This window comes from Carcharhinus amblyrhynchos, chromosome 2 (genome assembly GCF_965287045.1).
Source record: "Carcharhinus amblyrhynchos chromosome 2, sCarAmb.v2.hapA, whole genome shotgun sequence".
NCBI classification, from domain to species: domain Eukaryota; kingdom Metazoa; phylum Chordata; class Chondrichthyes; order Carcharhiniformes; family Carcharhinidae; genus Carcharhinus; species Carcharhinus amblyrhynchos.
In genome coordinates this window covers 120,141,640-120,154,219 of record NC_137325.1, presented here as the reverse complement: position 1 = coordinate 120,154,219, position 12,580 = coordinate 120,141,640, and the positions used below count along the sequence as shown (strand labels likewise).

At 39.3% G+C, this 12,580-nt stretch overlaps 1 protein-coding gene across 1 annotated transcript in view; it reads left to right on the top strand.

Moving 5' to 3' along the window:
* LOC145358223 (kinesin-1 heavy chain) overlaps positions 1-12,580 on the top strand; it is a 122,305-nt gene that overhangs the window by 51,673 nt on the left and 58,052 nt on the right. The window contains exons 3-5 of the mRNA XM_080212059.1: positions 7,947-8,020; positions 8,466-8,570; positions 9,074-9,122. Coding sequence (XP_080068185.1) covers positions 7,947-8,020; positions 8,466-8,570; positions 9,074-9,122 — 228 coding nt within the window. The remainder of the gene's footprint in view (positions 1-7,946; positions 8,021-8,465; positions 8,571-9,073; positions 9,123-12,580) is intronic.

Here is a 12,580-nt window from a genome sequence, read left to right as displayed (position 1 = left end):
GTGATAAAGTGGTTAAGAAGACATATGGGATATCTGTTTTTATTAGCCAAGGCATATAAGAGCTGGGAGGTTATGATGGTGCTGTATAAAATGTTTGTTAGGCCACAACTAGATTAATCTGTGCAATTATGGTCACTACACTAGGAAGGATGTGATTGCACAAAAATGTTGCAGAGGAGATTCACCAGTATATTGTCTAGACTGGAGCATTTTAGCAATGAAGAAAGGCTGATTGGACTGGGGTTGAGAAACCTTCCTCTTAATAGAGGAGTCAATACCAGGGGCCATTGGTTTACGGTCAGGGGCACGAGATTTAGAGGGGATTTGAAGAGAAACTTTTTCACCCAGAGGTTGGTGAGAATCTGGAACTCTCTGTGAAAGGGTGCTAGAGGCAGGAACGCTGCTTTGTCTGTGATTCTCTGTCCCACTTGAAGATCCTCAAAGCCTAATTTGACACCCTCTGGGTGAAAAAGTCCAAAGATGTGCAGGTTAGGTTGATTGGCCATGCTAAAATTGCCCCTTGGCGTTCTGAGATGTGTAGGTTGGAGGGATTAGTGGGTAAGATATGGGGGTACGATCTGGGTGGGATTGTGGTCGGTGCAGACGTGATGGGCCGAAGGGCCTCTTTCTGCACAGTAGGGTTCTATGATTCTCTACTGTTTGACCAAGTATTTTGTCACGTAGCATCATACTTGGCACTCAGTTTTTGTCTTCAGTGCCTTTGAAATGGCTTGGGATATTTTCACACATTAAAGAAGCTATATAAATGAAAGTAGCTATTGTTAAACCTCCTGCCGTTAAGCTCAGAATTTCCCTTTTATTTGAATTTACAGCCCTCCCGGAATAGCTTGACGTAATGTCGGAAATTTACTTTTTATAATGCATATTATCTTGTATACTCTATTTCTTCTTAACTACTAATTCCATCTCTCTCCCTGACAACCGTCTCAAATAACTGGTATGTTTGCAACCTTGGTCCCAGTAAGATGGCCTATTTCTGCATCTGCATCATTGCCTAACTTCTGTCTCCATTCATCTGCTAAAATGCTTATTCATGCCTATGTTAATTCGAGACATGACTGTTCTAACTGGCTGGTCTTCCACATTCCATTCTCTGCAAACTTGAGGTCAACAAAGCTGCAGGCAGTTTTGTGTCACACCAAGGTCTGTTCTTATCACTCTTGTGCTTGTGGACCCATACTGTGAGCAACATCTTGATTTTTAAAATTGTCATCCCTTGTTTTCAAATCCCTTCATGATCCTGCCTTTCCCAATTTTGGTAACCTCTAATCCTACAAGCCTCTGAGATATCTGCTGCACTCCTCCTAAATTTGGTCTTTAATATCCTTTTGAATTAAGCAGTGCACTGTTTGTAGCCATACTTTCAGTTGCTTTGGACCCAAGATCAGGAATTCCTTCCAATATCTCTCCCTCACTTTCCTCTTAATGTACATCTTAAAAACTGCTTTTGACTGTCTGTCCCAATATCTGTTTGTTTTAAAATGCTCCTGTTAAAAGCCTTAAGATATTTTCTTATGTTACTGGTGTTACGTAAATATAATTTGTTGATGTATGCCAAGTCACTTTTGAAGTTACTTCCTCTCTAACCACGATTCCAAGTTTCTCTGATCAATGTCTTTGAAATGAAATTGCAATGAAATTGCTTTTAGTAGCAATTTCACCTGAGGCAGAAGGTTGTGGGTCAAGATCCCACCCAGGACTTGAACAGGTAATAATAGTGAGAGAGTGCTGACCTGTCAGAGGTGCCAACTTTGAGATGAAACATCAAACCAAGGTCCATCTGCCCTATTAGGTAGATAAAAAAGATCCCATGACACTATTTTTTTGATTATATTATTGTCACATGTATTAGTATACAGTGAAAAGTATTGTTTCTTGTATGCTTTACAGACAAAGCATACCATTCATAGTGAAGGAAAGGAGAGGGTGCAGTCATAGCTAGGATGTAGAGAAAGATCAACTTAATACGAGGTAGAACCATTCAAAAATCTGATGACAGCAGGGAAGAAGCTGTTCTTGAGTTGGTTGGTATGTGTCCTCAGACTTGTCTATCTTTTTCCCCAACGGAAGAAGGTGAAAGAGAGTATGCCCTGGGTGTGTGGGGTCCTTAATTATGCTGGCTGCTTTTCTGAGGCAGTAGGAAGTGTAGATAGTGAATGGATGGGAGGCTAGTTTCTTGTGGTCTTGGAGCAGGAGCCATACCAAGCTGTGATGTAACCAGAAAGAATGCTTTCTGTGGTTTTCTATTTTGAAGAAGAGTAGGTGTCCTGGCCAACATTACCAAATAAATTTCCTGGTCATTATCATATTGCTGTTTGTGGGAGTTTGCTGTGTGCAAATTGGTTACCATGCTTACTACATTACAAGAGTGATTATAAATCAAGAAACACACAGTATAAATGCAGGTTTTTCTTTTTCCCTTTTCAATATAATTCAACCATCTAAGGCAAGGAATTTACCTTGTAGTTCTTTGTACCATCTCTAGGATATGAAGGTGCTTTCTATCTCTTTACAGGATGCACCACTTGAAGATAGAAACAAAGAAAATAAGTACAGGAGGAGGCCGTTTGCCTGCACCACTATTCAATATGATCATGGCTGATCATGCACTTTCAGTATCCCACTCCTGCTTTCTCTCCATACCCCTTGTTCCCTTTAGCCACAAGGACCACGTTCAGCTCCCTCTTGAACGTATTTAACGAACTGGCCATCTTTCTGTGATAGAGAATTCCATAGGCTCACAACTGAGTAAAGGAGTTCTTCTTCTTCTCAATCCTGAATAGCTTACCCCTTATTCTTAGTGTGACTCCTAGAATCGTAGAATGCTACAGTGCAGAAAGAGGCCCTTCGGTCCATCGAGTCTGCACCGACCACAATCCCACCTAGGCCCTACCCCCATATACCTACATATTTTACCAGCTAATTGCTCTAACCTAAGCATCTCAGGACTAAGGGGCAATTTTAGCATAGCCAATCAATCTAACCCGCACATCTTTCGACTATGGGAGGAAATCGGAACATCCAGAGGAAACCCACGTAGACACAAGGAGAACATGCAAACTCCACACAGACAGTGACCTAAGCTGGGAGTCGAACCCTGGTCCCTGGAGCTGTGAAGCAGCAACGCTAACCGTTGTGCTACCATGTTCCCTAGTTCTGGACTTCCCCAACATTGTATCTAGCCTGTCTAGTCCCATCAGAATTTTGTTTCTGAGAGATCCCCTCTCATTCGTTCTTCAGAATTCCAGGGAGTACTAGCCCAGTCGATCCAGTCTGTCTTTAAATGTGGTCTTATCAGAGCACTTCCTACTTTCAGTACACCTTTCATTACTGCATTGTCTTTTCTGTATAGTTCATTTGGTTCCTTTTAATTGTCATTATGCAATATTTGAATGTGATGAATGTTTAGTCTGCTAAAGTTTATGTCACTTTCAACTTCATCCCTAGCTGGGTGAATTTCATTTATGGAGTACTTGTCTACAGAATCCAAGGACATGAGTTCAAATTCCACCATGAAAGCTGAGGACTTTAAATTCAATTAATTAACTCAATGATAAAATCTTCATCTTGATAATGAAGATCGTGAAACCAACAAATTGCCATAAAAATCTACCTGGTTCACTAAAGTCCTTGTAGGAAAGGAATTCTGTTGTACTTAACCAGTGGCTAATAAATGACTCCAGACCCACAGCAATGTGGTTATCTCTTACCTGCCCTCTGAAATGGCCACACCGCTATGAAAATGTCAGATAAAAATGAAGCAGGATTTTCTTTTTTTATTCATGGGATCTGGGTGTCACTGGCTAAACTAGCATTTATTGCCCATCTTAAAGTGGTAGTGAGCTATCTTCTTGAACCGCTGCAGTCCATATGGTGTATAGGTACATCCTCAGTGCTGTTAGGGATGGAGTTCCAGGATTTTGATTCATGACAGTGAAGGAAGGTGTTATTGTTCAAAGTTGGTATGGTGTGTGTCTTGGAGGCCAACTTCCAGGTGGCGGTTTTCCCAAGTATCTGCTGCCCTCTTCCTTCTGGATGGTAGCAGTCTTGGCTTTGCAATATAATTGGAAGGGGCCTTGGTGAATTCATACAAAGCATCTTGCAGATGGGACACATTTCTGCTTGTTGGTGGAGGGAGTGAATGTTTTTGGAAGAGGCGCTAATCAAGCAGTCTGCTGGATGGTGTTGAGCTTTTTGGGTGTTGTTGACGTGGCAATTCCAAAACAAGCTATCCATGTCTAAATGCAGAAATGCTAGATAGATTTCTGATAGACAAGGGAATTAAGGGTTATGGGGAGAAAGCGGGAAAGTGGAACTGATTCACTTCAGATCAACCATGATCTTATTGAATGGCGGGGCAGGTTCGAAGGGCTAGATGGCCTACTCCTGCTCCTGTTTTTATGGTTGTAAGCTGTAATTAGCTCTGACACCTACAACCAGAAGCGCTGAGTGGATGATCCATTTTGGCCTACTAAGGCCTCCACCATAACGGATGCCAGTCATCAGCCAGCTCCATTCATTCCATGAAATATCAAGAAAGAACACGCTGTGTGCATCAAAGACTATGGGTCCTGGAAAGCATCTCGGCTGATGTGCTGAAGAAATCCTTCAGATCTACCCATGCCTTTGACCAAACTATTCCTGTACAAATACAACACTGGCAATTGTCCAGCAGAAAAGTCCCTATCTATGTCATAGCCACTGAAGGGAGGACAGTCCATCCAGTTGTCGTCCTATCAGTGTACTGTCATCAGTGAAGTGATGAAAAAGGTTGCAGATGGTGCAAACATTTCAAACATTACTTGCTCACCAATGACCATTTTACAGATACTCCATTCTGGTTTCACCAAGACCATTGACTCCATGTCATTATAGCCTGATGAAGGGTCATCTAGACTCAAAACATTGACTCTATTCTCTCTGCGCAGATGCTGTCAGATTTCCTAGCATTTTCTGTTTTTGTGACATTAAAGCCTTGATCCAAACATGTCACAAGGGCTAAATTCCCGAGGTGAGGTGGGAATGATGGTCTTGATTTCAATGTAGCATTTGACAGTGTGGCATTAAGGAACCTGTGAATAATTAAAGGCCGTGTGAATCACAACAGACACTTTGCGTTGCCTAGACTCATACCCATCATCTCAGTCTAAGAACAGGAATTCCTCAGTGCAATGTCCAAAACCGAATCATCTTCAGCTGCTTCATCAGTAAGCTTTCTGCTATCATAAAGTGAAGACATTTGCTGCAGGTTGTGCAGTGTTCCATTTCACTTGCAATTGTAGCAGGTATGGACAGGCAGATAAATGGCAATTAACGTTTGCACCATACAAGTACCAGGCAGAGTCTAACCACCACTACTTGGCATTCAAAAGGGATTGCCATTGCTGAATCTGCCATCAATATCTGGGGGAATCACAGAGATGAAAAAGAGCAATGAGCAAGTGGGAGGACTGCCACCTGCAAGTTTTTCCCACAAGTCACTCTTGTCCCTAACTAAGGAAATATGTAGCCATCCCTTCATCATCAAATCCTGAAACTTCCTATCTAACGTTACCATGGGAGCATCTACATCATCTATACTACAGCCCAAGAAGGTGACCCTCCACCATCTTCTCGAGGGCAATTGGGGATGGACAATAAATACTGATCATAGAATCCCTACGGTCCAGAAGGAGGCAATTCGGCCCATCGAGCCTGCACCAACCACAATACCACCTAGGCCCTATCCCTGTAACCCCATGTATCTACCTTGCTAATCCCCCTGACATTAAGTGGCAATTTAGCTTGGGCAATCCACCTAACTTACACATCTTTGGACTGTGGGAAGAAGCCAGAGCTCCTGGAGGAAACCCACACAGACATGAGGAGAATGTGCAAATTTCATACAGATAATCACCCAACACCGGAATTGAACCCAGGTCTCTGGTGCTGCAAGGCAGCAGTGCTAACCACTGTGCCCCCAGTTGCCTAATTGGGTAACTGTGGCTACAGAAGTAGCCGAGAGGCATGACATTTTATGGTGGTTTCTGATTCTCAAAGCCTTACCATCTTCTGCAAGGGACAAGTTCTACACCATCCCTGATTAAAGCAGCTGTTGACTGATACTGTACCCACCATCTGTCACTGGCTGCACAGTGTATCATCTGTGCTGCAATTTTCCAAGGCTTCTTTGCAGCATCCTACCAACTCGCAACTTCCATTGCCTAGATGAAAAAGAGCAATGAGCAAGTGGGAGGACTGCCACCTGCAAGTTTTTTTCCACAAGTCACTCTTGTCCCTAATTAGGAAATATGTAGCCATCCCTTCATCAAAATCCTGAAACTTCCTACCTAACATTACCATGGGAGCATCTACATCACCTATACTACAGTTCAAGGAGGTGACCCTCCACCACCACCTCGAGGCAATTGGGGATGGGCAATAAATGCTGATCTTGCCAGGGATGCCCACATCCCATAAACAAATAAAAAAACATGAAATTTCTGATATGCTTCCATAGATTCTACTGCCATTCCTATTTCCAAATGTGATGATTTGCAAATGTAAGAAACTTTGCATTTGAGCTGCTGAATCCAAATTATTAATAAAGATTAGAAAGACAGTCAAAATTCCACATACTATACGTGTGGTCTTCAACTCAAATAGCCCTACTCATCCATATCGTAATTCAGTTAAACATTGTGTCCAGTTGTTTTGCTAATTTCTTATCTCAGGTTTTTTTGCTTTGAATCTTCATTGCCACACGCTTTGGTTGTAGTTTCTTTTTGCAGAGCATTATGAAACATGTTTTGGAATTCAAAGTGCATACATCAAAGGAACAGTCCATTTTGTATATTATTTCAACAAATCGCATTTGAATTGAGCTTTTGTAGAAAATATTCCAAAGCTCTTAGAAGCATGTTGGGAAGATGGATATGAAACTAAAGGAGTAACCTATTTTCAAATCTGTTGAAACCTTCCTTGGATTTAGGGAATTCTGGAAAAGTGAAACCAACTGATCAACTCACCTTTTAAGACCCTAAGATGAAGAATGTCAGAACCCAGGGACTTAGCCCATCGCTCCATTAATTTGCTCTGTACCATTTCCCTATTGATTTGTAATTTTCCTGAGTTCCTCTCTCCCTTCCATTTCTTGAGTTACAGCTATTTCTGGGATATTACTTCTATCCTCTTGTGGAGATCAGTGCAAAATACTGAGTCATAAGAACATAAGTCAATTCATATGCAATGTTCTTAATTTCCATTATTAATCGTGCTGGCTAGTAATTTCATGTTGATTGTAGATAGAGTACAAAAAACCTTTTAATATCTTAAAGCAATAATAGTTAAACATGTCATCTTTTAATGGACTTGCCTGCAATAATGTGTCTCAATAGTTCCCTGGAATGTACAATTGGCGCGTAGATACCAGTAAATCTGCCCTCTATTCAACTGTTGTAATGTCATATTGAATACATTTTTGAGGCTAGGAGAGACATCTTTGGTGTCTCAAGAAATTGAGGGATATGGGAAGTGGGCAGAAAAGTGGAGTTAAAACCCAAGGTTGAAAGGTAAATTAAGGAAATGTTGCCATAGTCCCAGATAACTATAGGCTATGACTGATAGTAATCTTAACCTGAGGGTCACCACACCTCAGGCAAGGTTGAGAAAGCAGCCATTCATGAATAACTTCAGCTGGTAAGGGAATTGAGTCTGCCCATTGGCATCACCTTACATCACTAACCAGCTGACCAACCAACTGAGCTAAATTGATCCCAAAGCCCAAGATTGGTCATGTGTTGAGTAGCAGAGCAGGCTTGATGGGCCATATGGCTTACTATTTCTATTTCTTGTGCTCTTATGTGCTAAAGTTCTTGCAACAAATTGGCATGAAGATTTGTTATGGTCAGTTGTGCTAACTTTCTACTATTGATCTTTTTTTTCAGATGTACTTGATGGATATAATGGTACAATATTTGCATATGGGCAGACATCCTCTGGTAAAACACACACTATGGAGGTAGGTGTTTTCCCCCACCCATCTGTTATTTGTTCATTTCACTCTCATTGATCTGTGTCTGCCAATTCTTGACCAATTTATTTGTAAAATCACCAATTGTTTTTTTTTAAAAAGTTAATCTTAAATAAGCAAATAATATTACTCGTATGGGCAGTGGGCTTTGGCTCCTGAAAACTATTTCCAGAGATACAAAAAGTTTTAAGGACTCTACCTGCATTTCTCGAGTTTAACTTGTTGTTTAACAAGTGATTCAGGACAAGTTGCTGCAGATTTATTTGTAGAACATTAGGAAAACTGGGCTGTAAAAACTGATCTTGCCCTCTCTATACTGGTATCAACTGAACAATTTACTGCAGTTGCATTCTGAATAAGTTAATTTCTCTGGTTTAAGTAAATATTCTGTTGAATGTACTTTATAATACCATAACTGTATTTCTAATTACAGGGAACACTTCATGATCCTGATTGTATGGGAATAATCCCCAGGATAGCCCAAGATATTTTTAATTACATTTACTCCATGGATGAAAACTTGGAATTCCACATCAAGGTAAGCAAATTTACTGGATGTGGCGGTCACTGGCAAGGTTGCTATTTATTGCTTATCCTCAGTTGCCCTTGAGTAGGTCATACTTGGTCTTTTTCTTAAACTTCTGTCAATGTAGTGTTTTGATACATCTGAGTAACTTGCTTGGGTCACTTTAGGGAGCAGCTGAGTCATGTATTAGCCAGATCAGATAAGAATGGAAAGTTTCCATCCTTGAAGAGCAGTAGTAACCTGTTGCTTTTTTTCTGTTCTTTGGCAGCAGTAGTCACTTTTGCAGGTTTTATTTGTGTGCAGACTTTTTAACAGAAAGTAAGATCCTCAAACTGTTGCTTTAGGATTTGTTTGCGTTTGTTGGAACATTACTCTAGTAACATAACTGTTGAAAAGAACTTCTGCAACCACCACTTAAAATATGTTTCCATGAACATTACCTATGTAAAGATGTTTGAATGAACATTACCATGTTCTTTGAGATTCACTGGTGTCACTTAAATTGTATCTTCCAGGTTTCATATTTTGAAATTTACTTGGACAAGATTAGGGATCTTTTAGATGGTAAGCTTCTTAATTTTTCTGATTATAGTGTTTGTAAATGACAAATTGGTTTGTATTTTAAGCTATCCTAGCATTAACTGGGGCTTTTTTTTTTGGGGCATGAATTATATATTTGGAAGTGATGTTGCCAAATAAAATTCATTTGAAGTCTTGGAGAGTTATGGAAGTTGCTGTTGCTATAGTTCATAAAATTTAAAAGCAGTGGTTGATATTCTTAACTCGTTTAAATTGTTTAAATAAGACATGTTAGTTTCTACAGTATACAGTGAAGTGACATCAGGGCTAGTTTTAGCTGGAAGATGTACTTAAGCCATGTTTTCTGTGACTTTTTTTTGGATTTTCACTTGGCCCTAATGTCATTGTGCTACCCTGTCACAATGTGATCTGAGTAGTTAAAGTAGACTTTATTGCTGAAGAGCTTTCATTATTGATTTGAAGCTTTATACCATTGCTCCATACCATTCCAACTTTCCTCAGAACTGGGTCATCTGCCACCAACATAATTTATTTTTGAGATTTACCTTTTCTGCCATTGGGAGATTTTAAAAGTATTTAATTTTAAAATTTATTTACACAAGTGAAGATTGCTGCCATACAAAATGATTGCTTTACTGTGGAAAAGAAACAGTTTATGAAAATTGAAATGTTATGATCTTGGACCACGGTCCCAAGTTTTTTTGATGTTTGGTTAGGGACTAATAACATGCTATTTAAAATAGACAACATCCGAGATTCAGGACACAGAACAAAGTGACAAGATTCCACAGGTTTTAACCAAAAGATAATTAACATTACTATACAAGGTCAAAAAGATATAATTTACAATATCTACTTTGTACTCTAACATTCAGGTTTAATATGAGATACATTGAATTAACAGGCAAACAGTGGTCAAACACACCACATGCACAATAAATGCCATATGGGACCAAAATAGTCCATGGATTTCTCAATAGCCCACATAGATGTTAGTAACAGAGTCAACCAGTCTCACTGAAGTTCGATGTCTCGCAAGGGATTCCAATCTTCACCTTTTGAAGATCGAACCTGCGTGTTTTCTCACAAGCTGCTCCAACTCGGGCAACATGATCGATGGCCCACGTCACAGGGTTTCCTTCTCGTCTCGAGATTCTGTTCCCCTGGATTCCTGAGTGTTTATACTCCACCGGTTTGTAAGCAGAACTTTAGCACTTTGACTGTCCTGAACAAAACACAACTGCTCAAAAGCAGGTACCTTCGCCTGCAGTATGGAATCAACAACGTTCGGTTTCCTTTTTCACGTAGGTCTGCACAAAGTGGACATTTCCTATTTTTTTTTCTGTCTCTCGCTTTTTAAACTGAACTAGGACCCTACTGAGCTAGGATCTTTTCCTGCTCCTGTCCTTTCCTGAGACTCTTGGGTCCTGTTCCCAGCCTAAACATTTGTTCTCAATAGTGTGCTGCTCCCAGTCACATGGATCTGGGCTATTTGCACCATGCTTGTTTCCAGCAGAGGTGCACTGGGCCCAAAGAGCTCAAAATAAAATGCAGAATTGCACGTGAAGGCCATGCCAGGTCTGCACATGCGCAACAACTTGAGTTCCATCAAATTCCTGATCTCCATTCACAACAAATTTTAAGTATAGTTTTCATAATGGCTGTAGATACTGGCATTAGTAATATGAAGTATGAGTATCTCTCCCTGTTCTACTTCTCTGCATGCTCTCTTTTCGCTTTTCCTCATGTAACCTCTACAGGCTGATAGTTCTTTTCAAATGGAGAGTGAGTTTACTCCCACTGCTCTGAGTTCTCTATGTATTCTAGAAAATGTCACTCTCTCAGATTGGTGTGGGTAAGCTCAATCTCAGTTATTTTGAGTTGGTTCCTTGCAAATGAAGTTGGACTTCACACATGCTTGTTGAGTGAAATCACTATGTAATATGTTTCACCCTTGCTCAGTTATTTCAGTTTAGTTTGCGTTATTCTGAGAAACATTCCACTGGCGTAATAGTGAATGCCATTCTGGCTGTCTTCGGTCATTGTCATAAAATAATCTGCTCAGCATCACCTGATTTTTTTTATTAGTATTGATGCTTAGAATTTAAATATTGAATAGTTTATAACATTGTACATGTATGCCGGTTGTTTGCATTATGTGACAAAAATAGTGGTTGATACCCAATATATATCTTGCCTTCTGTTCGTGTTTGCTTTCTGAAACAAAGTAGATTTTGGATGTTGGCTGACAGTGTCATTAAAAATCTGCTTTCTGTGCAGGCAGTTTGTTTCACTAACTAGCAGCTTTGTTTTTGTTTCATAATGATTTAATGACCTCTGTTGTTCAGGAACTTTTTCCAGAAAGACTAGGCTCACCCACCTGTGAATACCGAAAACTTAATTTCCTGCACAAGATTGCTATATATCAGAGATAATACTGTTTATAAGGCTACACATAACCATCAGATTTCATAGTGCAATTTTAGTTTTGCTTTTACACATGATTTTAACTCTAATTGTTATTTCATTGTGCCTCATTTGTAGGCCATATAAACTGTTTGAAAAAATTTAATGGGGAAGGGAAAGCCTTATTATCTAAAGTTTAGTTTTAAAGTTTGTTTACTTACTAGTGTCATGAGTAGGCTTACATCAATACTGCAATTACCTGTTCTCCATTTTATAACAAACTGATCATAAATTAGAATAATAAATATTCTAAGACTTCTAAATTATTTTGTCTCTTCATCGGAGTATTTTTGTATAAATAATTAATGTAGTTAACATTGATAGGAGTGGACATAACATCAAGTCTTCAGCTTCTTAAGATTTTGTCTGTGCGCGTTAATTCACCTCCACATTGTTTTGGCTTTACCCGGATGGACTGTTGACCAAATATCAAAACAAATCTTCTGCGTTAAACAGGTTTGTAAAGGAATATGAATGGGGAAACTAAATTCTACGCAGGAAATTTTTAACCCACTTTTCAATTTAAAAATTTGCTTGGTTAAGTTGTGATAGATGAAGTAAGGTAGCGCTAGAATCCATAATTAGGGATCAGTGAATCATTGATTCTTGCGTTTAAATTATTTTCTATTGGTGTAACCTGATAAATTGGCTAATTATTTTAAAAGGTATTGATTAAATAATTATTTATAAACAACAAACAAGAAGACATTTACAGACTGCATATCTTTGCGCTTCTAAATTATTTTAGTCCATTCTGCTTGAGTTTACCATATTTTGAACATCACTGAATTATGCACAAATGTAAACAATAAATTGTCTTGAATTACTCTTTAGTTTGCATGTAATAGAAAATGCTTGTTTTGTTCCTCAAAAATGAAGTGTGGCTATGGTGATGGAACACCCTTAGAATATAAGCTACAAGTCAATTGTGTGAATGTTGGTTTCAAAACATAATTGTATTTGGCATCTGAGTCATGTACTTTAATGCAAAATGATTTCTCCCTAACATGTGATTT